The sequence below is a fragment of the Camellia sinensis genome, chromosome 13 (assembly GCF_055761805.1).
Source record: "Camellia sinensis isolate YWXY chromosome 13, ASM5576180v1, whole genome shotgun sequence".
NCBI classification, from domain to species: Eukaryota; Viridiplantae; Streptophyta; class Magnoliopsida; order Ericales; family Theaceae; genus Camellia; species Camellia sinensis.
Window position 1 is genome coordinate 82,857,109 of NC_138973.1, and position 23,154 is coordinate 82,880,262.

Genomic DNA, 23,154 nt, shown 5'->3' on the forward strand with positions numbered 1-23,154 from the left:
CTCAAGAGGATAGAAATACATGCTCATTTGATAGGCCAATAACACAAAAAAGCAAGAAAAGAAAAGAGGGGACCACCCCCTCTCATTTGAGGCCTCAAAACCACATTTCTACCACTGAAAATCCACTGGATTTCAGTGGCTAAAAGGCCAAACAAAGATGAACTCAAAGGGTTTAAGAGATGACTCCAAGCCTAAGCAAATAAGGCACACAAGAGGGTAAAACACCCTCAACACAAAAGAGGCCTCAAACAACCATCTTAAACACTTAGAATCAGAGCTTTTTGTAGTTGAAAGCAAGGCCTAAAACAATATGTAAGGATGGCCAAATAAGCAATGAATATAAAGCTTTAAAAAGGATAAGAGACTCACCCTTGAAGCACAGCAACAACAGCAAGTTTCTGAGGCAAAACCAAGCTAAAACCACTCAAATACAATCTCCAAGAACCTCAGCTCAAGAGTGAAGGTGTTATACTAGGTGTTGTAGTGCAAAAGTGAAGAGAAAATACACTTTAAGGCAAAAACTAGCACAATATAGAGAAAGAGTGTGAGAAATATAGAGAGAAAGAGAGAGATATTGTCTCTAAAATTTGCTGAACCTCTGTAAGGGGAGAGGAGCCTTTCCTTATATAGAGGCATACAATGCAAAGCTTGTTAAACAAGCTTAAAATGGGCTTCATCCCTCCATACACGTGTATGGAGGAGGGCTTAGTGAAAACCAGCTGGCTCAAAAGATCTAGCACAAAATCTACTAAGACAAGGTGTTCTGCCGGCCATCAATGGTGGCCGACAGTGCCTCATTGATGGCCGGAAGGCTTCATCAATGGTCGGCAGGGCTAAATGCATGGCTAACAGTGCCAAAAAGAGGCCGGCAGTGCACCATGATAAGCATGCTGAAAGGACCAACACATGGTCCAAAAATGGGGCAGAAAGGATTCAGGGTTTGGAAAGCTCAAACCTGTGACGTTCCGCCGCGAAATTTGAGTACTCGATGAGCAATCAAACTTGTCACTGGATGTACCTGCAAGCATATATAAGTCTTGAGGACGGTCAAAAATGGGGTGTCTACAGCTTCATTCATCGTCAGCCCGCTGGTTGATGTATTATTTTGTTGGTTTATGTGGATGATATTAGTTTGTTCTCGCAGTGGGATATCATTGTCCCAACAGAAGTATACTTTGGATCTTCTTTGGGACACTGGTATGATGGGGTGCAAGCCTGCCTCTACTCCTATGGATCCAAATTTGAAACTTTTGGCTGAGTCTGGTGAGTTGCTTTCTAATCCAACTCGTTACCAGAGATTGGTAGGATGTTTGATCTATTTGACTAATACACGACAAGATTTGACATTTGCTGTAAGTGTGGTTAGTCATTTTATGCATTCACCTCGTACTACTCACCTTGATGCTGTTCACCACATCTTGAGATATCTCAAGTCATGTCCAGGTTTGGGTTTATTCTTCAATTGTGGAATTCAGAAAGGATTGTCTTGTTTTACTGATGCAGACTATGCAGGTTCATTGACTGATTGACGTTCCACTTCTGGGGTATGCACCTTCCTTGGTACCCATATTCTGTCATGGAAAAGCAAAAAACAAACGGTTGTTTCTCGATCATCTGCTGAAGTTGAATACCACGCCATGGCTCATGGGACATGTGAGTTACTATGGCTTCGGTCCATTCTTACTGAGTTAGGCTTTGAGAAGAATAATTCCTCCAAGCTATTTTGTAACAATAAATCTGTCATCTTACTTGCCTCTGACTCTGTGCTTCATGAGCGTACTAAGCATATTGAGGTTGATATTCATTTTATCCAGGAAAAGGTTCGAGCTGGCATTATATGTCCTTTATTTGTTTCATCTTCTGATCAAACTGCCAACATCTTCACCAAATCTATAGGACCATCCTTACTTCGATCTTCCATTGGCAAGCTGGGGTTGGTTGACGTCTTTGATCCAGCTTGAGGGGGAGTATTGGAATATGGAATATTGTATATTTAATTTAGGAATTTAATTTTAGGGTTTGATTGTGTAATTATTTAATTCCTTTTTCTATGTATCTTATATTGATTATATATAGACATGGTCTTACCCCAATTAGGGTAAGCCAATATTTTACAACTCTCTTCTACTACCACCACCATTGTTCACCAACCATCTCCACCATCGTTGATCTATACTTCACCATCTTTCAACCATTTGACCGCTTGCCTAACATTGCCGTCTTCTTTCCTCTTTGCCTTATTGTCGTTCTTCCTCCATCCTTCATTTTCTAACATCGTTGTTCTTTTTCAATCATCGATGCACCATCTTCAACATTGAACTTCACCAATGGCTTTAAATCTAGTTGTTTTCAATGCCGATCTACCATCTTCGGCACCAATCTGGTACTTTAAATGGCCGCCGATGAGATCGAAACTCTTTTTACAGTGTGTTGGTGAAGATCTACATTTGTAAAACATGTTGAACTAATTTGATGAATTTATCACTTAATTCAGTGATAAATTTACCGCTGATTTGTTTAATATGTTGTGGACTGCTACTGTTGAAATTTTGATATTAATACAATGATAAATTTATCACTAATTTTTGTTCATGTTATATTTATCACCTCCCTCTTCCTCACTCCATCTCTCTCTCTCTCTCTCTCTTTATTTCTCTTAACCAAATCTGTTGTATCATTGATATATTTCTTTGAATCTTGTGTTGATTTGTGACGATGATGACCAGAATTTTTTTTTTTTTTATGTAGTCTTTTAACAAACAACTAGTGGGAAATTTTTTGTAATCTTTTGTGTCTATCAGTGATAAATTTATCATTGATTTATTGAATATGCTGTATATTGTTACTATTTTTTATATTTATACATTGATGAATTTATCACTGATTTGTCATTGTAAATGTGAATATATATGTTGGATGGGTCAATCTATTAGTGATAGATAAATTTATCACTGGAAAGAGGACAAATAGTAGATGGTAAAGGCATGGTTATGTTGATCTACGGCATGAAGGCTAATAATTTTCTACTAAGGCCTTTCCTTTTCCTCTTCCTCTTCATCTTCTCTCTCTCTCACTCTCACTCTCTCTCATTTTTTTTCTTCTTCTTTTTCTTTTTCTTTTTCTTTTTCTTCTCCTGTCGCCATCAGCTCTTAGGAGATAGTAACAGTAGTGAATGCTAGAGGTTGCTGGAGGTGATCGTCAGAGGTTGTCAAAGGTTATCACCGGGGGTTAGAAGTACTTGTCGATGGCTAGAAATGGGAGGTGGTAGATGGTAGGTCATTACAGTGATCTGATGATTGAGTTGTTGAAGAAGGTATAGGAAGGGTATTTTGGAGATATTAAGAGGTGAAAAAATGAGCAGGACTTACAGGTAAATAAATCTGGTCAATAGGACCGGCCCGTAAGTCTCCCAAAATTAATGGCAAGAAAGCCCAATGGCTAGGCCTTTTGGCATTTGAGGAGCTCATTTGGCAAACAAGTATGCCACTACATCAGAAAGAGTTCACCTACTAGTTTACTAAAATTGGATAATTTTGTACCTATCTTGAAATTTTTTTACTATTACCTTCTAAATGTATATCAAGTAAGATACATATACTTTGTTTCAAAAATTGACAACTTCAATAAGAATTTATATAAATTTTACCACACCGATCTCTTGTCCTACTTCTCAATATTACACCCTCAATCAATGGTTCCTTTCTCTTACTCTGCAGATGATATTTCTTGGCAAGCAGAGTGAAGGCACACCATAATGATTCAACAAATAAACTATTGGCATGTAAATCTTTGAACTTCAAAGCTTACAAGATTTTATAAATAATTTCCAAAGCTGCATTGTCCTAGTGAACAGTATAAGAACCAATCATATCATTTAATCCTAAATGCTCATATAACAATAGAATAAACAGCAATCAGTGTATTTGGTTTTAGTTTTTTGAAAACTGAGTTTTTATTTTTCGTATTTTTTTTGTTTTTAGTAAATATTTTTTAAATTTTAAGTAATTTTTTTACTTTTTTAAATGCACTTATTTAGATGTATCTAAATAGTAAAATATTTGTGAAAAATATTTTTAAAAATTAATAAATACACAAAAATATGAAAATGTGTTGAAATTTCATAATTTTTTTTATATTTTTTGGTATTTAGTGTATTTTTTAAATATTTTTTTCACAAATATTATAATTTTTAAGTGTATTTATGTTGGGTGTGTCTAAAAATTTCTTAAAATATTAAACAAATTCATTGAAAACATTAAAATACGAAAAAATAAAAAAGTAGAATTTTCTGAAAATTGTTTTCTGAAAACTGGAACCAAACAAGATGAATAATTTTCCTAACCATCATTCTGTTTGTTTAGATGGAGAATATTATCTGTGAAAATTTCACGCAAGGAAAACTAAAGTTTCAAGGATTTCTTTTTTTGTTAGGTAAGAGATTCAAAGATATCTTTGCCCAACAAAAATTAAGAGACATTCCAAAAATGTAAAAACTCCATGGCAAAACTCCCCAAACTCCATGGCAAAATATCTCTTTGCAAAATTGGACCAGTTTTTCCACAAACTCTCTCTTCTCCCCTTTTTCTTTGACACTTCAAAAATGTAAAAACACATAAAAAAAATCAAGATATTGCTCAAATTGAATGGCACTTGAAGTATAGTTTCTTTATTTATGATTTAAATTTCTGTTCGGTGTCTCAAGACAATCAAAGTAATACTAGGAAAATCTTCAGTCCATCCAAATGGACTGGTCATTCGATCTATACATACAATATTACATATACCTATAGATCCAGTGAGAATTATTTCGCAAGCTTGCCGAGCTGGAAATCCATGATTTGGGATACAGTTTTAAGAAATGCAGCTTCACTCATGCCAGGGAGCAAGGAATCTTGAGCCTCTCGAACAATCTCCTCAATGAGGGATTCCTTGTTCAAGGTTTCTCGGCACATGATGTTTCCAATGGCAAAAGGAGTGATTCCTCTCTCTACCCCTTTCTTCAAAAGCATGGTGGAGATACGGAGTGTACGTGCACACTCAATTGAAAGGTCCCATCCATAGAACTTCAAAAGTGCAATATCTTGTTCAGCATCCAGTGATCTTATGTACTCAACTGTATCTGGGGAGTAAGGTTGGTGTGCTTGTGGCCAATAGAGCCAATCGAATGTGCAATCTTCAAACTGCCATTAGGAAGAAATTTGACTCTATATTAGTTAAAAATCTAAAAATTAATTTAAAACTTTAGTGACAATCCTTTAGAGAAATATATAACGAAAAATATGTAAGTGTATGCAAATATGTGAAATGTTTATTGAAGTTGTAATTTGTTTGCTTCTTAAACAAATGCCCATTAGGCAATGCTTTAGAGAAATATGTAACGAAAAATATACAAGTGTATGCAAATATGTGAAATTTTTATTGAAGTTGTAACTTGTTTGCTTCTTAAACAAACGCCCATTAGGTGGTCGTTAGCAGACCATTTATGTAAAACTATTAAAATGCTCATAAACCAGCACAACAATTTTTTGTTGAGGTTGGATGAATCAAGCTATTGTATAAAAAAATCAGTTTCATTGTGTCCAGACATGGAAATTAACTGTTATGTCGGTCCATGTCATCGAAAATACCTTGTGCCTTATATTTGCATATATTGAAATGTTACTCTTGACTAGTCTTCCAGTATTACCACTAAGAAAACAAATAAGATAAACTCAGCTTCACCCCATCCAGAGATAATATGGCAAGCAATATAACATTTAAGAGAAGAGTAGCGCTTACATTCTCAGGCAAGCAATAGCCATGATCAATTGGAATAAGCACGATACGCCCTTCTTCACCCTCTTTGCTCACCAGAATATTTCCCGCGTGCCTATCTGTATTCACCATTCTTATATCAAACACACTAATCTTGTGGACCTCCTCCACAGGGAAATCCCTAGGACCCATGTCCTCACAACATCCAAAATTCTTCATAAACATTTGCAATGAACCAATCTTAGCGTTCTTTGGTGCACATTCATACCCTTCTGGATAATTAAATCCCTTGTGCAAGCACTGAACCATAACAGTAGGTGGCACACCAGCAAATCCAACCTCACCACTCAACAATGAGCGCGGACCACTCTTAGGATGATCCAATATGTATGCTGCAACTTCTCTAAATGCACCTTCTCCAACTCTTGTTCCCCTCTTTAGTCCTTCACCGTTCGATGATAAGGGCAACCCTTGAGGGTTATTCACAGCCATTGGTTCCTCGTCTAAGGGCTTAAAAACCGAAAGATACTTTTTTCCTAATGCATCTTGCATAAAATAAGCTCCTCCAGTACCCTCAGATGATCTGATAGGTTGTTTACCTCTCTCCAATCCATGGAGTGTAGACTTAATCATTTCCCATAACATTGAAGACAATTTGATCTTCGGATTAACAAAAACCGGTTCCAACAAGAAATCTCTAACCAAAGGCTTCCTAGATATGACAGAGAGTTCGACATCTTTCTCCACAGGCTTGGCCTCAACTTTTGGAGATTTCTGAACTACCAAATGAATCACAGCATCTGTACTCTTACAAATATCATCAATTAGCCTCTGGTCATCGAGCTTCTCGCCATTGCAAAAAAGTACTACATCCTCACGATCAACAAAACCATTCACTTTCTTGGCAATTTGTCGCTTGAGATACCCAACATTTTTATAGCGATCAATCTGAAACTCAAATTTCTTCCCACAGGCGGTCCTAACAGTGATGACGAGGAGATGAGAAAGCCGGAGAACCAAATGCAAAACGTTCCCTTCGGTGACACCATAGTCCTTAATGAGGGAATCGTTTCGCGCTAATTCTCTGCCTCGAAAAACTAGCTTCTGTTTCTTCACTACAAAGCCTTTACAAGTTTGGATCCTATGCTTCACTGATGCAATCGAATCAGACTCCAATACCCATATGGGAACCACAGAACCAACGACAGTGAGGTAAATTATGATCGATTCATCAGAGCACAGACCCAACCGGCTATCAAGATAACCGGGAGATCGTACCAACTCCCCACAAATCGGACTCAAAGCAACATCAGCAACTGACATTGTGCTTTTCAACCTCCTTTTTTTAAAAAAAAAAAAATTCCTAATTCAATTTACAATCTTTGTACAACTATACCAACTTACAAGTTGATAGGCTTAACAAACAGCTGAAATTGAACAAGGCCTCTCAATCAAATTGAATTTGTCCTCCTGATGATCAAAGAGTCCAGTTCTAGCCCAAATACATAAATACCCAAAAATAAAATACAAAAATAAAAAGAATACTATACAATGCACCAATTGAAAAGAGAAACCCAGAAGAAATTCAAAGCTTCAAAACCTAAAGATGCATTCTTTCTCTGAAAACCGCCAAATTCAGGGGTCATGAAGATCAAGAAGCCCAAAAGGTGAAAACTTTGAAGCTTTAACAAGGATTGATTACTCAACTTCCCTCTCTCCTCTAACCCACCAAAAAGGTCATCAAAAATTGGGTTTGAAAGACGATGACACAGCACGAATAGAGAGTGGATTCTTTCTTACCAAGGTGAAAGAATCGAAGGTGAATGGGGTAAAGAAAGTGAGGTTATATTGGAGAATGAGATGTTGCAGAGACGGCTATTAATTGGCGATGAATTGAGACGATCTTTTTTTTGCCATTTTTTTTTCGAGATTTTAGATATTGGATAATTGATTGGGTTTATTTTCTATCCTCAGGTTTTCAAAAGGATCCGATTCTCTCGCCGATTTTCTGGTTTTTTTCAGGTAGAAATGTCGATCGGAGAGAAGAGAGGAGAGAGAAACAGTCATGTAGCCGTTGGATTTGTGTTTGCATTGACCCGACACCCGAGGACATTAACGGGCAAATGTTTCGAACATCACTTCAAAAGGATAATAATACGAGTATGTCGGCACAACTCAAATGAGATGAGATTTATAACTTAAAAGTAAGGCCTGCTATTTAAAAAAAAATTAAAAAATTAAAAAATTATTATTATATTTAAGTTACATTATCTTATTTAAGGCCCCATTTGGGGACTTATTTTTTTAGCCAATTAGTCAAAAAGTTACTAAATTAGCCAAAAAGCCAACAACTCATACCAAAAAGTCAAAGATTCCCTTTTCTCTCTACTTTTTGCACATTTTTTCGTAATTAGCCAAAAAGTCATCGCAAACATATAAGCTTTTTTAACCTACTTTTTTAGCCAAATAGCCAAAAAGTTACTAAATTAGCCTGTTCCCAAACGAGGCCTAAGTTACATAATTTTTCTATCATATCACTTTAAATTCAACTCATATTTTATAAAAAGTCAAAAAGTACACTTGTTTAGATCATATCAAACCACCCCTACCTAAGTTTTAAAAAAAAAAACGTTATAATTTTAGGGGTGATTTGGGGTGATTTAGTGTATTTTTTTATTTTTTATGAAATATAGGTTGAGTATGAGTTGGGTTTGAAGTAATATAATAGAGAGGTAATGTAACTTAAATAAGATGATGTTACTTAAATAGGATAATAACTTTTTAACTTTTTAATTTTTTAATTTTTTTAGATTATGATAAACAAGGACTAAATATGATAGGAGATATAATTAAAATAACATTATAATTAATGTTATAACTAACAACACAGCACTTTGAAGGGATGAATATCATGTATTATACGGATCTAGTATCATTGTCGTGCGTGAAGCACAACGGTGACTGTTTGGATCATATTTTGATAATCTGAACCGTTGAAAATTTAGAAAATATCGAGAACAATATACTTGTAAAAAATCAAATTAATCAAATATCAATAACATGTTCATCAAATAACATATTTATATATAAAATAAAAATTAGGTACGTATCAAACTAAATACAAATGTTATTTGATAAAGAAATTGTTAATATCCGATCAACATAATTTTTTACAGGTATATTGTTCTCGATATTTTCTAAATTTTCAACGGTTCGAATCATCAAAATATGACTCAAAATAAGTCCCACGGGCAGCATAACAGTCACCGTTGTGCTTCACGCATAGCAATGACACTGGATCCGTATTATACTCTTATTTAGAGTTGGTTTGGGAACAATCTATTTTAACATTTTTTTTTAAAATTTTATTTAGGTTACATCATCTCTTATTTACATTATATTACACTATTATTTTTTTATAAATCTTTTAGTAAAAAATAAAAAGTTATTAAAATAACCTATTCTACATAACTCCTTACAATAGGATTTTATTAATGGGAAAAAATACGGTACACACCTTTCAATAGGTGTACCATATACAAATTATAACTAAAGAAGAAAATAGCATAATTTCATACTTTCAGAGGCATGTCTATAAAATAAAATAAAAAATCATAACCAAACAACCCATAAGGCATAACCAAATATTGCATAAGTCATAACTCAAATAAATTCATAAATAAAGAAAAAAAATTATTTATAACTAAAAAAATGATATTATTTAAGGGTACATATGGTAAGGGATATGGTGTATATAGTAAAATTTCCCCTTATTAAATTGTCAATTAAGGTAATGTTAAGAAATTTAAAAGTATTTTTTAATTGTATAAAAATTAGTAGAGTAAATAAGATTTAATTTTTTTAAGTTTTGTTAGCATATCCTTACGAGAAAGGCTATGCTACACCTCCTTCAAATAGTATGTAACATATGCACTTTATAATTAAAAGAGAAAGCAGCATAACTCTATACTTCCGGAGTTATAACTATATATATATATATAAATCATAATCAAGCACTAAACAAGACATAACTAAATATTTCAAAATACTGTCATAATTAAAGAAGAAAATAACATAATTAAAAGGGTATATGGTAAGGGTGTGTATTAAGAACACATCATGACAAGATTCTTCATTATTTGAGAAATAATATTAAATAAATATTGTACGGGGAACAAATATTTTTTTACCTCCGTACTCCTTGCAACCAAGCTCGACGTGTTCCGAACGGCGTCTTGCTTTTTGAAAGCACAACAACGATGAGCTACCCAACAGGTGTGTTGCTGGAAAATCCCTCTAACGGTCAAGTTAGCACCCTTTAGCGAGAGAGAGAAAGAGAGAGAGAGATACAGTTGTTAGAGTTCGCTTACCCTTCTCAAAGTGAAGTCGTGCGCCTTATCTAGGTTGTTGCCATACTTTCCAAGGTTATGCGCGCACTATTTCTTTTGTCCTTTACTGGACGACTAGCAGTATTGCCCACTCTCTTCCTTACACGTGTGCATGTCAATACTGGCAAATAACTTTGGGCAAACTGCTAAACAGTATTGATACGTACCTTAAGCAAATTTCTCGCCTTACTCCATTGGACCGTGTGGAATGCCCTAATCGAGTCATCACTTGTAGCTTAACTGTACCCCAGCTACATTTAACCGTACTAACGCCAAGCTAGCTCAAGGTGGCCTCTCTTATTGGTCCCACTACTTGGCCAAGCCCAACTAAGATCCTCATTATTCGTTGCCCTCGTAGCTCTCGCATTAGCTCGATTGGGTGCTTTAGCTTGGTCTCAAGCAACAATCTCATCTTGGCCTAACCTGGTCCATACTTATGGCTTATTCCTTGTTCAACATGGTTTGTGTTGATGACCTAATTCCAACCTAACCAGGCTCATCATCAAGGCGCGTGCTTGGCTCGACTCGCAATCCACGTTCACCGCCCAACATGATCCAACATCCTGGATAAGCATATCAGGTTGTACAGTCCAAAACGAAGGTCCACGCTCAGTCCATTTGTTCAACACAAATTTCCTTCTCAAATATTAAATTTATTTAATCTTAACACTCAATTATCTCATATACCACATTTTTTAAAGACGTATATATTTTATTTAATCTTAACACTCAATATAAAAAAATGTCTATAATATAAAATAAAAACACATTTTGTAACACAACTTGGATATAATAAAAAATATTCATTTAGATATTTTTTATTTTGTATACTAATAAATGATGATATTATAGTCTAATATTTTTTTATTTTTTTGGTTAATGTATATATATATATATATATTAAATTAAATTTATGGGTACATCTTTTTTTGCTCATAGGCCCACATTTCCAAACCTTTTCACCAGCTTTCGGTGGAGTATGGAGGCACCACTTTTAGCTTCATTTTTGCTGGCTGGTACGGATTTAACTATTGTGTGGGTGATTTTTCGACCACACTGCCCGCTTAGTAACCAGCTGGAAAGCACTGGCAGAATAGATGGTACTTGACTGACCTGCAACAGAAATATAAGAATCCCGCGGTGGTTTCGACCACCCGGGGGTACTCCGACGATCAAGTCAGTATATCTCTCAAAGATAAATCAAGTACTAAACTCACAAGCTTGAGTATCAAAAGCATACCTTAGACCCATGGGGGTGCCTCTCTTTTATAGCCAATACAATCCTAGTCCTAGAAGGAGCCTGGCCCTAATGGACTTAGGATTACTGCTAATCTGGGACTCCCAGTGGGATTAGGATAAACTCTCTAAGAGTCTTATCTTTACCCAAACTGAAATCTTCTTCCAATCTAGGACTCTTGTCCATATCCAAGTTGAGTGGACTCTTGTCCCTTATCCACTTATCTCGGATTCCGATATCTTCGGAGATAACCTCGGCCTTGCCGAGATCACCTCGGCGTCACGACCAGGACACGTGGCACCTCGGCTGACACGTCGGCGTCACCTTGCCACGTGTTGGTACTCAGAAAATATATCCCCACAACTGCCCCCTAGGTTCTATTACCTCGGCATTCTGAGGTGATGGAACCTACACTGTTTCGTTCATCTGTGCCCCTCTGTCCGAGATCAAACTCGCCGACCTCAAAGTTCCCTGGACTTCGCTGTCACTGATGTCAAGAATCAAGTTTCATGCTTTCCAAGCTGCTTGAAATCGCACCTCCTAGCCGAGGTTCTGGTTCCATTAATTCGAAAATTCCAAGAGTTTTTGCAACTGCTCCACTCACACTCTCTGGTGAGTTCCCGATTTCCAGTCACTTATTTGACTCCGGCGATTTTCATATCGGCATTCATTTCACTTTTGTAGGTTCATAAACTCTTTTATTAAGCTCAATCTTTCATAACTCTTTTGAATCCGTTTACTTGCCCTCTGTTGTCTTCTATTTTCGTCTGTCTTCAAGTTTTTGATTTATTGCTAAAATGCCTGGAACTGTTCTTGTCATATCCGCTTTCTGTTGCTAGCATCATGTCTGGTTCATTACTTTCTTGTTCTTCACATACTTACTTAGTGCCTGTGCACTTGGCTTTATTCTTTGAACTTTGTCATCTTCTTGACTTCTGTTTTTCTCTTTTTTCATTTAATCATCTGGCTTCTTCGCTTTCTAGCTCTTTTGCTTGAATCCGCCATTTGTTCCAAGCTTTCAAGCTTCTGCAACTGTCTTCGTTTCTCTCCTCCGGTGAAGCTTTACGTCATTCTATCATTGTCGTCAAACTTTGGCAAATCTCATTCCGACTTCCCTCTTTCTGGTAAGCCACTGTTCCTCCTGGTTTTATTTCTTGTTGCTTTCCAAGAAGCTCTGCTTCATTGTTTAATCACCATTGTTGTTTTACCCATTATTTCCAAATCATCTTCTTGAATACACATTGTTCACACATCTGTTGATTTCTGCCACTGTTCTTGGCTTGACACATTTGTGCAATCTTTTTGTCTTGATTTCTTGGTAGCTTCATCACCATTCTTGTTTATGAATTACATTCTTGTTTCTGTTTTCTGTGTCTTTTTCCAGATTCTTGCTTTCAATCTTTGCCTTCAAACTCCGAGGTGCCAATCGCCAAGAAGAGCTTTGATCAAACTCTTCATGAGGTTGATGCTGAGCTCGTGGCTGAGAAGGCTGCTGAGAAGTTCTTTCCAACTGTCTTCTGGGGGTGAGACACAACCTACCGCTGATGCCGAGTAGTTTGCTTCCTTCTTGAAATTGATGCCGAGGTAGCGGTAGAGAAGCTCCTCCAACTGTCTGCCGAGGCTGAACCATTGTCGTCCGTCGAAGTAGATTAGTCCGACGTTCTTGCTTTCAGTCCCTAGTTCTTTAAGGTCTTCATTTTTGTACTTGCCAACCTTCTCAGCTCTTAACAAGCTAGTTGGTCATCTCGGTTGATCATATCTCAGAAACGTCTTTCAGTGTTTATCTCGGCTATACCAAATTTGTAAATTGCTACAAATTTCAACAAGTGGTAGACTTCATAATCTTCGGTTAACTCATCTTGTAATTTGCTCAAGAATTTCAACAAGTGTTAACATTCCTTGCTCCTTAATTATCATTCCTTCCTCCTACACCTTCTCCCTGCCCCCTAATGTGAACGTAAGTTGTACTTAGGATCACATTAGGGAAGTTGGCGTCGTGCCGTAGTCACAGACCTGATGTGTTCTTCTTTCGCCGATGTATTAACCCCTTTAGACCCTCTTTCTCTTGGCTTTTGCAAATTATCATCGCTGTTTCTTGAAGCATTTATTCCTTTCACAATTCTGGTCACCACTTTTGGCGTGCATTTAGTGGTTCTAATCAAAACGACGTTTGACTCCGGCAAATCTTTTTCCAACATTTAACTTTGCGCACTCTTGTAAATTCTCTCAAAATTTCAACAAGTGTAAAACATCATTTCGGTTTAACTTCGGTTAAGTATCATCTCAATTTAACTTCAGTTAAACATCACCTCAGTTTAACTTCGGTTAAACATCATCTCGGCTTAACTTCGGTTAAGCATCATCTCAGTTTTTGAAGTTTTTCCTTTTTTTTGTCGCTTGTACTCTTGTACCTTTTTGTTCTTTAGATAATGTAAGCTCTGTATATGGCCGATGTGCCTCATTGTTCTTGAAATTCAATTTTCCTTCTCTGAATGGAGCGCTCTTCGTCGCCCTCCTGGACGAGGATTTTCTTCAGTGTCTCTTCACTTTTTTTGGCTGGCTCCTTGCCGACATCATCTAGGACCTCCATGTCCTCGTCTTCAATCTCTGCCTTCCCTGGTTCCTGAATGTTTGCAGGTAGTTTTCATTGCTGCCATGGAGCAATTCTTTGCCTGCAGTTGGTCTCTTCTGACTTCTTCAATCCCATGTTCTGTGGAGAACCGCAATAGTTGATGCAACGTTGAGGGAACTACCCCCATTGCATGCAACCATAGCCTTCCCGAGATGATGTTGTAAGGTGAAGGCGTGTCAATCACGATGAATTCTGTCTTGATCTTCTTCTAACTGCTCTTGCATGATTCTATACTTAGAATATTTTGCATGTCTTTCATACTTTGCCTCCTTTATGCAACCTTCTCGAGGTTACATACCTCGGGTACAAAAACTTTTACTTCGGCAAGATACTGACCTGCAAACTTTTCATAAATTCTAACAAGTGCGAAACATATACTACTCAATGTTAACTTTGCAAACTTTTTCTCAAGTTTCAACAAGTGTTTAAACGGTGATCTCAGTCTAGCCTACTTGTAAATTGCTACAAATTTCAACAAGAATCTACTGTAACAGGGATCAACAAGGATTATCATAACAAGTGTTAAACAATAATCTATTTGTAAATTGCTACGAATCTCAACAAGTGTGTAGATATACTTAGCTCTTTCCTCAACTTGTAAATTGCTGCAAATTTCAACAGATGATTACATGTCGGCTTAACATTATCTTGTAAATTGCTACAAATTTCAACAAGTGTTAAGCATCTTCTTTGGTTGGACCAACCTGTAGATTGCTACAAGTGTGCAAACTATAACCTCGGCTTCATTTCGACTTGTAAATTGTTACAAATTTCAACAAGTGAAGAGAAACAGTAATCTCGGCTTAACTTCCACTTGTAAATTGCTACAAATTTCAACAAGTGAAGATAAGGAATCAGCTTAACTCCAACTTGTAAATTGCTACAAATTTCAACAAGTGAAGATAAGGAATCAGCTTAATTCCGACTTGTAAATTGCTACAAATTTCAACAAGTGAATTAAGGAATCAGCTTAATTCCAACTTGTAAATTGCTACAAATTTCAACAAGTGAATTAAGGAATCAGCTTAATTCCAACTTGTAAATTGCTACAAATTTCAACAAGTGAATTAAGGAATAATCTCGGCTTAACTTCGACTTGTAAATTGCTACAAATTTCAACAAGTGAAGATAAGGAACCATCTCGGCTTAACTTCGGTTAAGCATCGTCTCGGTTTCACTTCGGTTAAACATCATCTGGGCTTAACTTCAGTTAAGCATCATCTCGGCTTAACTTCGGTTAAGCATCGTCTCGGTTTAACTTCGGTTAAACATCATCTGGGCTTAACTTCAGTTAAGCATCATCTCGGCTTAACTTCGGTTAAGCATCGTCTCGGTTTAACTTCGGTTAAACATCATCTGGGCTTAACTTCGATTAAGCATCGTCTCAGTTTAACTTCGGTTAAACATCATCTGGGCCTAACTTTAGTTAAGCATCATCTCGGCTTAACTTCGGTTAAGCATCGTCTCGGTTTAACTTCGGTTAAACATCATCTGGGCTTAACTTCGGTTAAGCATCATCTCGGCTTAACTTCGGTTAAGCATTATCTCGGCTTAACTTCTGTTAAGCATCATATTGGTTTAACCAACTTGTAAATTGCTACAAATTTCAACAAGTGGTAAACGCATTCTTCTTTTCTTTGCCCCCCAGTGTGAACTTAAAATTCACTTGGGTTCTCATCATACATGTAGCTTCGACCTTGTCGCCGAGGTTTAATTCAAGCCGAGGTTGCTGGCCTTGGTTTCTCTATTGATCTTACTTGGCTCCAACCTGAGTTTGATTTTCGGCCTCGCATCGGCGAGCCGTTTCTCTTTTCTTGTTCCGACGCCTTTGTTCCCGACATGTCCTCCTCGGCCCTAACATACTTCTCAATTTTGACCAACTTTAGTCTGATCTTGTGTGTTTCCTTTTTATCTTCTGGGATCTGAGATCTGCTCATTGTGCTCTTCTCTTCTCGGAGTCAGGTGCCGAGATCTTATCTTCTGGAATCTTGGATCTGCTCACTCAGGTTGAGCTCTTCTTTTCTCGGACCTACTCATCTAGGCCGAGATCATGTCTTCTGGGATCCGGGATCTGGAATTCGGGGTCTGCTCACTTAGGTTGAGCTCTCGTCTTCTCGGGCCTACTTGTCTAGGCTGAGATCATGTCTTCTCGGATTCGGGATCCAGGATCTGAAATCCGGGATCTGCTCACTCAGGATGAGTTCTTCTATACTTGAATGTTATCTCCTTGGGAGCGCTCATGCCCCCTGTCTTTGCATCCCTTCTGGAAGGGTCTTCGTTCCTCCGCAGGTATCTATCCTTCCATACCTGGAGGTCTTCTTCGTTGCTTCGATCTGTTGTCTTTGGTGCGTCACCTTCCTGGTCGGCTTCTTTCACTCCGTGACTCTGGTCACGAGTTTCTGTGTTGCGGTTGTCCCCTTCAACGTCGAGATCGATAGGTCTCCGACTCCCAGCAGAAGCGTTGTCTCCAGTCTGATCTTTCTATCCGTCATTGGCCATCTATTCTTCTTTCTTTCCCACAGACGGCGCCAAGTTGTGTGGGTGATTTTCCGACCACACTGCCCGCTTAGTAACCAGCTGGAAAGCACTGGCAGAATAGATGGTACTTGACTGACCTGCAACAGATATATAAGAATCCCGCGGTGGTTTCGACCACCCGGGGGTACTCCGACGATCAAGTCAGTATATCTCTCAAAGATAAATCAAGTACTAAACTCACAAGCTTGAGTATCAAAAGCATACCTTAGACCCATGGGGGTGCCTCTCTTTTATAGCCAATACAATCCTAGTCCTAAAAGGAGCCTGGCCCTAATGGACTTAGGATTACTGCTAATCTGGGACTCCCAGTGGGATTAGGATAAACTCTCTAAGAGTCTTATTTTTACCCAAACTGAAGTCTTCTTCCAATCTAGGACTCTTGTTCATATCCAAGTTGAGTTCCCTCTTTATTTTAGGACTCTTGTCCCTTATCCACTTATCTCGGATTCCGATATCTTCGGAGATAACCTCGGCCTTGCCGAGATCACCTCGGCGTCACGACCAGGACACGTGGCACCTCGGCTGACACGTCGGCGTCACCTTGTCACGTGTTGGTACTCAGAAAATATATCCCCACAACTATTATTGTTTAGTATTATCAATGTGCCTTGAATTACATTGGAATGGGCAATTCAATGTATGTACTCAGCATCACTAAAGTCAAAAATAATTCATTTTTTAATTTTTTTTTTATCATATTATTTCTCTTTTTTTTTGTATATTTTTTCATAAAAAATAAAAAATACATTTATTTAGGTCATCCCAAACAACTCCTACCAAGGAACCTATGGAAAATCTCTCAGCTTGCTTAATGAAGAGACAAGGGGTTACCACGGGGCCATCCAAGTTTGCTCTTTTCCTGATTAGATTTGAATTCCTTACAGCTTAAGTAGAATCCTCACGATTTAGGTGGATGGATTAATTTTTCTTAAGTCTTATTTATAAAATAATTGTTTTAATTTAAAAATCAAAAAATTTTAAAAATTTATAATTTATATTAAAAATTTAAAGATTCTCTTTTCTTTATATTTTTTATACATTTAAAAAAAAATCAAAAGTCATTCTAAATATATAAAAAAAATTTATCTTATATTTTAACTAAAAAAATTAAAAAATTATTAAAATAGTATATTTCAAAACGAGTCTTAATTTTGTAAGGATAGATCTAAAAAATTTACCTGCGAGTGTTCTAGATAATAATAATAATAATAAAAAAAAAAAAGGAAGAAAAAAAACAAACAAGAGACTCGTGGACACATCATTGCTAAGAAAAAGCATCTTTCAATAAAGAAAGAATGCATTCAACCACTCTTACACCTTTACCTTAACATATGGTAAATATTTTATGTAATAATGATAATATTTAATGTGTTTGGTTTCAATTTTTTAAAAATTAAATTTTTTTATTTTTCGTATTTTTTGTTTTTAGTGAATATTTATTAAATTTTAAATAATTTTTTTATTTGTTTAGATATACTTTATATGGATGTATCTAAATAATAAAATATTTGTGAAAAAAGATTTTATAAAATTAATAACTACACAAAAATATAAAAAATGTACTGAATTTTTATATTTTTTATATTTTTTAAAGATTTTTTCACAAATATTATACTTTTTAAGTGTATTCATGTTAACTGTGTCTAAAAATTAAAAACAATTGCTTAAAATATTAAAAAAAAATCATTGAAAGTATTAAAATACGGAAAATAAAAAAGTAGAATTTTCTGAAAACTATTTTCTGAAAATCAGAACCAAACAAGCTGGTTATTATTTAGAATAAATTATGAATATATTTTTTAAATAGGAACTTTTTTTCTGTAATTTAGAAAATTACAAATAATCCATTATCAAATTTTTTTATTTAATCAAATTAACTGAAAAAATAAAATTTGTAATTGTTCTCCTATATAATAATAAAATTATATGAATTATTAATTGAAATAAATTTTTAACATAATTAAAAACTGTTAATTGATTTGATGATTTGTTAATAAAAAAGATTATTTGTTATAAAATTTAAAACATTAGGAAGCGGAATGCAATTTTCAAAACTACAAGATAAAATATATATTTTAAACAAATTTCAAAGAGTGTATTTGTAATTTATCCTATTTAGTAATAAACAATTTTGATTTGCAGTAAAGATTAATGTTAGGTCAGTGGGAGATAATATTCGTCCAATTAGTCTTTTATGACTTTTTATTATCCGGTAACATCACCTAAAATAACATCATTGTTACACTTAATATTGTTTCCTCAAAATGAAGAGTCTTATTAACAGCCTTTAGAGTATATGTTAAGAAAGTTTGAAAATATATATTATACTCGGGGCCGGCCCAATACTTAACGATGCCTAAAACAAAATATTAATGTGAGCCTTCTTTGCTTATAAATATTTAAAAAAAAATTCTAAATTTTAGGGAAAAATTTTGGTTTGTTTTTGGAAAAAATTCTCTACAAACAAATTTTCAAGAGTAATCAAACTAAACAAATTTTTTCAAAAAAAATCTCAAAATTTTGTTTGGTTTACTTCTTTCCAAATCACTCTCTCTCTCTCTCTCTCTCTCTCTCTCTCTCATACACATCAAATTAATCATTTTTTTTTAAAACTCTCTCTCCAAAATAATATTCCAAAATCATTTCTGAAAAAAGGCAAACCAAATAAGTTTTCATACTTTTTATCTCAAAAACTACTCTACAAACACAAACCAAACAAGCCTATTATTTTTATTTTTAACAAAAATTTGACTTTAATGTGTAACTGCTAATCTCAACACAAAACTTGGCAAAAATATCAAAACTCAACCATTTGAAGACAAACAATATCGTTTTGCTAGAAAGAAACCAGATGAAATGCATAACATCCACAAAAGATGGTCCATTTTTTGTGTTAGTTCGCTCAATAAAGTATATTGTTTTCAATTGAGCCTCTTTTTATTTTTATTTTTATTTTTGAGAGATGTTATGGTAATTATATCAATAATATTTGGTAGCTCGAAACTCCTTTGCCCCGAATGGCTCGACTGTCCAAAACGACGTCGTTTACGTTGTTTTGGGTAGTTTTTTTTTCCCCCCTCTTATCTCTCTGAAACAGAGGGAGGAAGAGATAGAAGAGAGAATAAGAGAAAGAGAAAGAGAAAAGAAGATAAAGAGAGAAGAGAGAAGAAGATGGAACAGAGAGACAGAAATAGGCTCCACTCATCACTGTTGTCGCTATCACCGGCGCCGCCATCCTCTGTGTGTATACACAGATAGATCTGTGTGTATACATAGATTTGTATATCTGTTGATGATCTGTGTGTGTTTGTCTCTTTGTTCTCCAATCTGTTGATGATTTGTGTGTGTGTAGATTTGTGTCTGTGTGTACTGATGATCTATGTGTGTGTGTCTGAGTTATGGAAGAAGAAAAGAAAGAAAGAAAAAAAAACAGAGGAAGAAAAGATGATGTGTGATGATGAATATAATGTGTTGTTGTTTGATGTTGATGATGATGTGTGATGATAATGATGATGCTGATGATGACGATGATGATGTGTTGTTGTTTGATATTGATGCTCTCTCTTGGTTGATGATGATGATCTGAGTTGGTTGATGCTCTCTCTCTCTCTCTTCTCTCTTCTCTTCTTCTTTATCTTCACTTTTGCTTCAAAGAGAAAAGAGGAAGAAAAAAAAAAATCCAAAACGATGTCGTTTTAGAACTCGGGCCATTCAATCCTCAGTATTTTCGAGCTACAAATCGGAACTACAAATTTACATAACCAAATTTGTGTACATTTAATGCCTAATATAATACTAATCACATCATTTGATGAGCCTATAAAATATTGGTGTATGTGTTTTTTAAATAAAAATAGACTTAATAATGGGATTAACACCATATACATTAGATCTTACTTAAATATTATAATTTATATCTAATTATGACCACTTTTAACATTATTCTTCTATTTTTTATTTCAAATTTTTTGAACCTGTAGCCTTAGAGATGGCAATCTGAAACCGGTCCGACGGTGACCTGAACCCCCGACCCCGAATTCAGTGGTTATTCACCAAAAAATATCCCCTACGGGCCGGGGATGGTATTCAAAAATTCATCCCAGATGATATCCGGGCCGGGGACGGGGATAGGTGTTTCAGACCCGGCCCCGACCCCCGACCCCGGCCCGGCCCCGCCCCGCCCCGCTCAATCCCCGAGGTGAAATTACAGTTCTGTCCCTGGATATATATATATTTGTTTAGGGTTTCACACACAGAGACACAAACACACACAGCCTCTGCCTCTCACTCACACGGCGCACCTCTCTCTCTCTCTCTCTCGCTCGCCATCGCCACTGGTCTCTCCCTCTCTCTTTCATCGGTCACTGCCGCGCCTCCCTCCTCACCTGCGATCCTCCGTCACCACTGAGCCTCTCACTCACACACGGCGCTCCTCTCTCTCTCTCGCTCGCCACTGGTCTCTCGCTCTCTCTTTCATTTGTCACCGCCGGGCCTCCCTCCTCACCACCGGCGATCCTCCGACCCTCCCTCACCGACGGTCCGACACTCCTCCGTCGCTGGTATCTCTCTCTTTTTCTAGGGATTTGGATCTAGGGTTTACATATATATATATATATATATATGAGTATATAGATCTATTTATTTTAGATCTGTATATCTGAGACTAAGTGTATGGATCTGTTTCTTCAACCTGTGTGTATGTGTTTTTTTTTTTCTAAATTTATTTATTATATATATATAAATATATCTGATTATATATATATATATATATATATATCTGAATATGAGTATATAGATATGTTTTTTTTCTAAATTTATTTATTCTGTGTAGATGATGATGTTCATTGTTCATTAGTTCATTGTTCATTATTGAAGATGAATATATAGATTTCTGAATATGAGTATATAGATCTCCCCTAATTATTGTTCATTGTTCTAAATTTATCTGAATATGAGTATATGGATCTCTCCTAATTATTGTTCATTGTTCATTATTGAAGATGATGATGTTGAAGATATCTGTTAATTTGATGATGTTAACAAATTTCAACAAATTTTTCTGTGTGTAGGAATTATTTTATATATTTCTGATGTTGAAGATGTTGGTGTTAATTTGTTAGTCATAACCTGTTAGTCATTTGTTGAAATTAATTTGTTAGTCATAACCTGTTAGTCATAATTTTGAAGATTAATTTGTTGAAATTTGTTAATTTTGAAGATTAATTTGTTAGTCATAACCTGTTGTGATTATTATTTTGATGATGTTATTTTGATTATATATTACTTATCAAGAGAACAACAATCCTAATAGTAGAAAAATTACTAAGAAAATGATATGTAGGACCACAGTTATTCTAACCTGACTCACATTTTTTATCAATTTTAAATTTACATCATTCACTTCTTTTAAGAAATAAATTTCAAAGTTGAAATTAGTTAATTTGTTAATTTCATTCAAATAATTCTCTAACTTCTGAAATTGATTCAGTTTTACCCTTATGTGACATTCTATCCTCTTTTGGCAATTAAGTTGATCAAATAGGACTAATTTAAAAGATAAATCGATAAATTTAATTCTAAAACCTTTTTCCTAGTATAAAAAAAATCCATTGATAACATGAGTACACATTTTCCTTTTAACACAGTATTTACTAGGAGATGTACTTTCAGTTTTGGCCATGACCATGTCTGCAGAATGAGAACGAGTATGCTGAATTATTTGACGTTTTACATTTCATTATGCATTCTTAATATCACTCTGTTTTGACATTAGTTTACTTGGTTCTGTGAGGCAACTTTTTGGCCATGCAATTATCCTCTATTCTCCCATATGCGGTAATGAATATATGGTTTTGACATTTTATATTTATGATACTTGGACAACTTGCGTATTATGGTAATAACAAATTTACTTGATATAAAATGGGATGTTTGCGCTGAAGTGTGTCTAAATATTGTTGAGTTCTAGGTTTTGTGTTGTGCTGAAGTATATATGATATTTCCATTATTATGTCAATTCTTTTAGGGGAGCTTAAAGTACAGGTTGTTGGGCTCTGAATGTGTATTCTATATATGTTTTTTTTCCCTCTCTACAGGCTGTAAGAGTTGAAAGTACAGGTTCTTTTAGGGATGTTTTTTTATTTTTAATTTTAATTTTTGGGTAACCTATCCCTTGCGGGTTGTGCTTGGGATTAATTATTATCTTTGCTACTTGTTGAATTTTCTTGTGTGTGTGGGCTGCTGGACAGATTGTATATATTGGCAGATTATGTTGAATTTTTTAAGTTCTTTGTGATAGGATGAAAGTTGTGTGTGATAGGATTTTTTAAACATGTACAGATGCTGCTGGACAGATTGTATATATTGCAATGCTACAGGTTTACAAATTGTATATATGCTGCTGGACAAATATATTTTAAAATTGCTACAGGTTATTTTGTATGGCAATGCTACATGTTTACAAATATATTTTAATCCATATTAATTGTCTTCATTGTCTCAAATATATTTTAATCTATGTTTACAGATTTTTATAGATAAAAAAAAAAAAAAAAAAAACCGGGGATTTTTCGGGGTGATGGGACCGGGCTATGAGTCCCCGTCGG

General features: G+C 35.5%; 1 protein-coding gene across 1 annotated transcript; it reads right to left on the bottom strand.

Moving 5' to 3' along the window:
• Positions 1-4,644: 4,644 nt before the first annotated feature.
• Positions 4,645-7,912, bottom strand: LOC114261238 (phosphatidylinositol 4-kinase gamma 2). The gene is made up of 2 exons (XM_028201479.2): positions 5,779-7,912; positions 4,645-5,180 (listed from the first exon to the last, which is right to left on the bottom strand). Exons 1-2 carry the CDS (start codon positions 7,075-7,077, stop codon positions 4,803-4,805), a joined length of 1,677 nt encoding a protein of 558 aa, XP_028057280.2. The 5' UTR covers positions 7,078-7,912; the 3' UTR covers positions 4,645-4,802.
• Between the last annotated feature and the right edge of the window lie 15,242 nt (positions 7,913-23,154).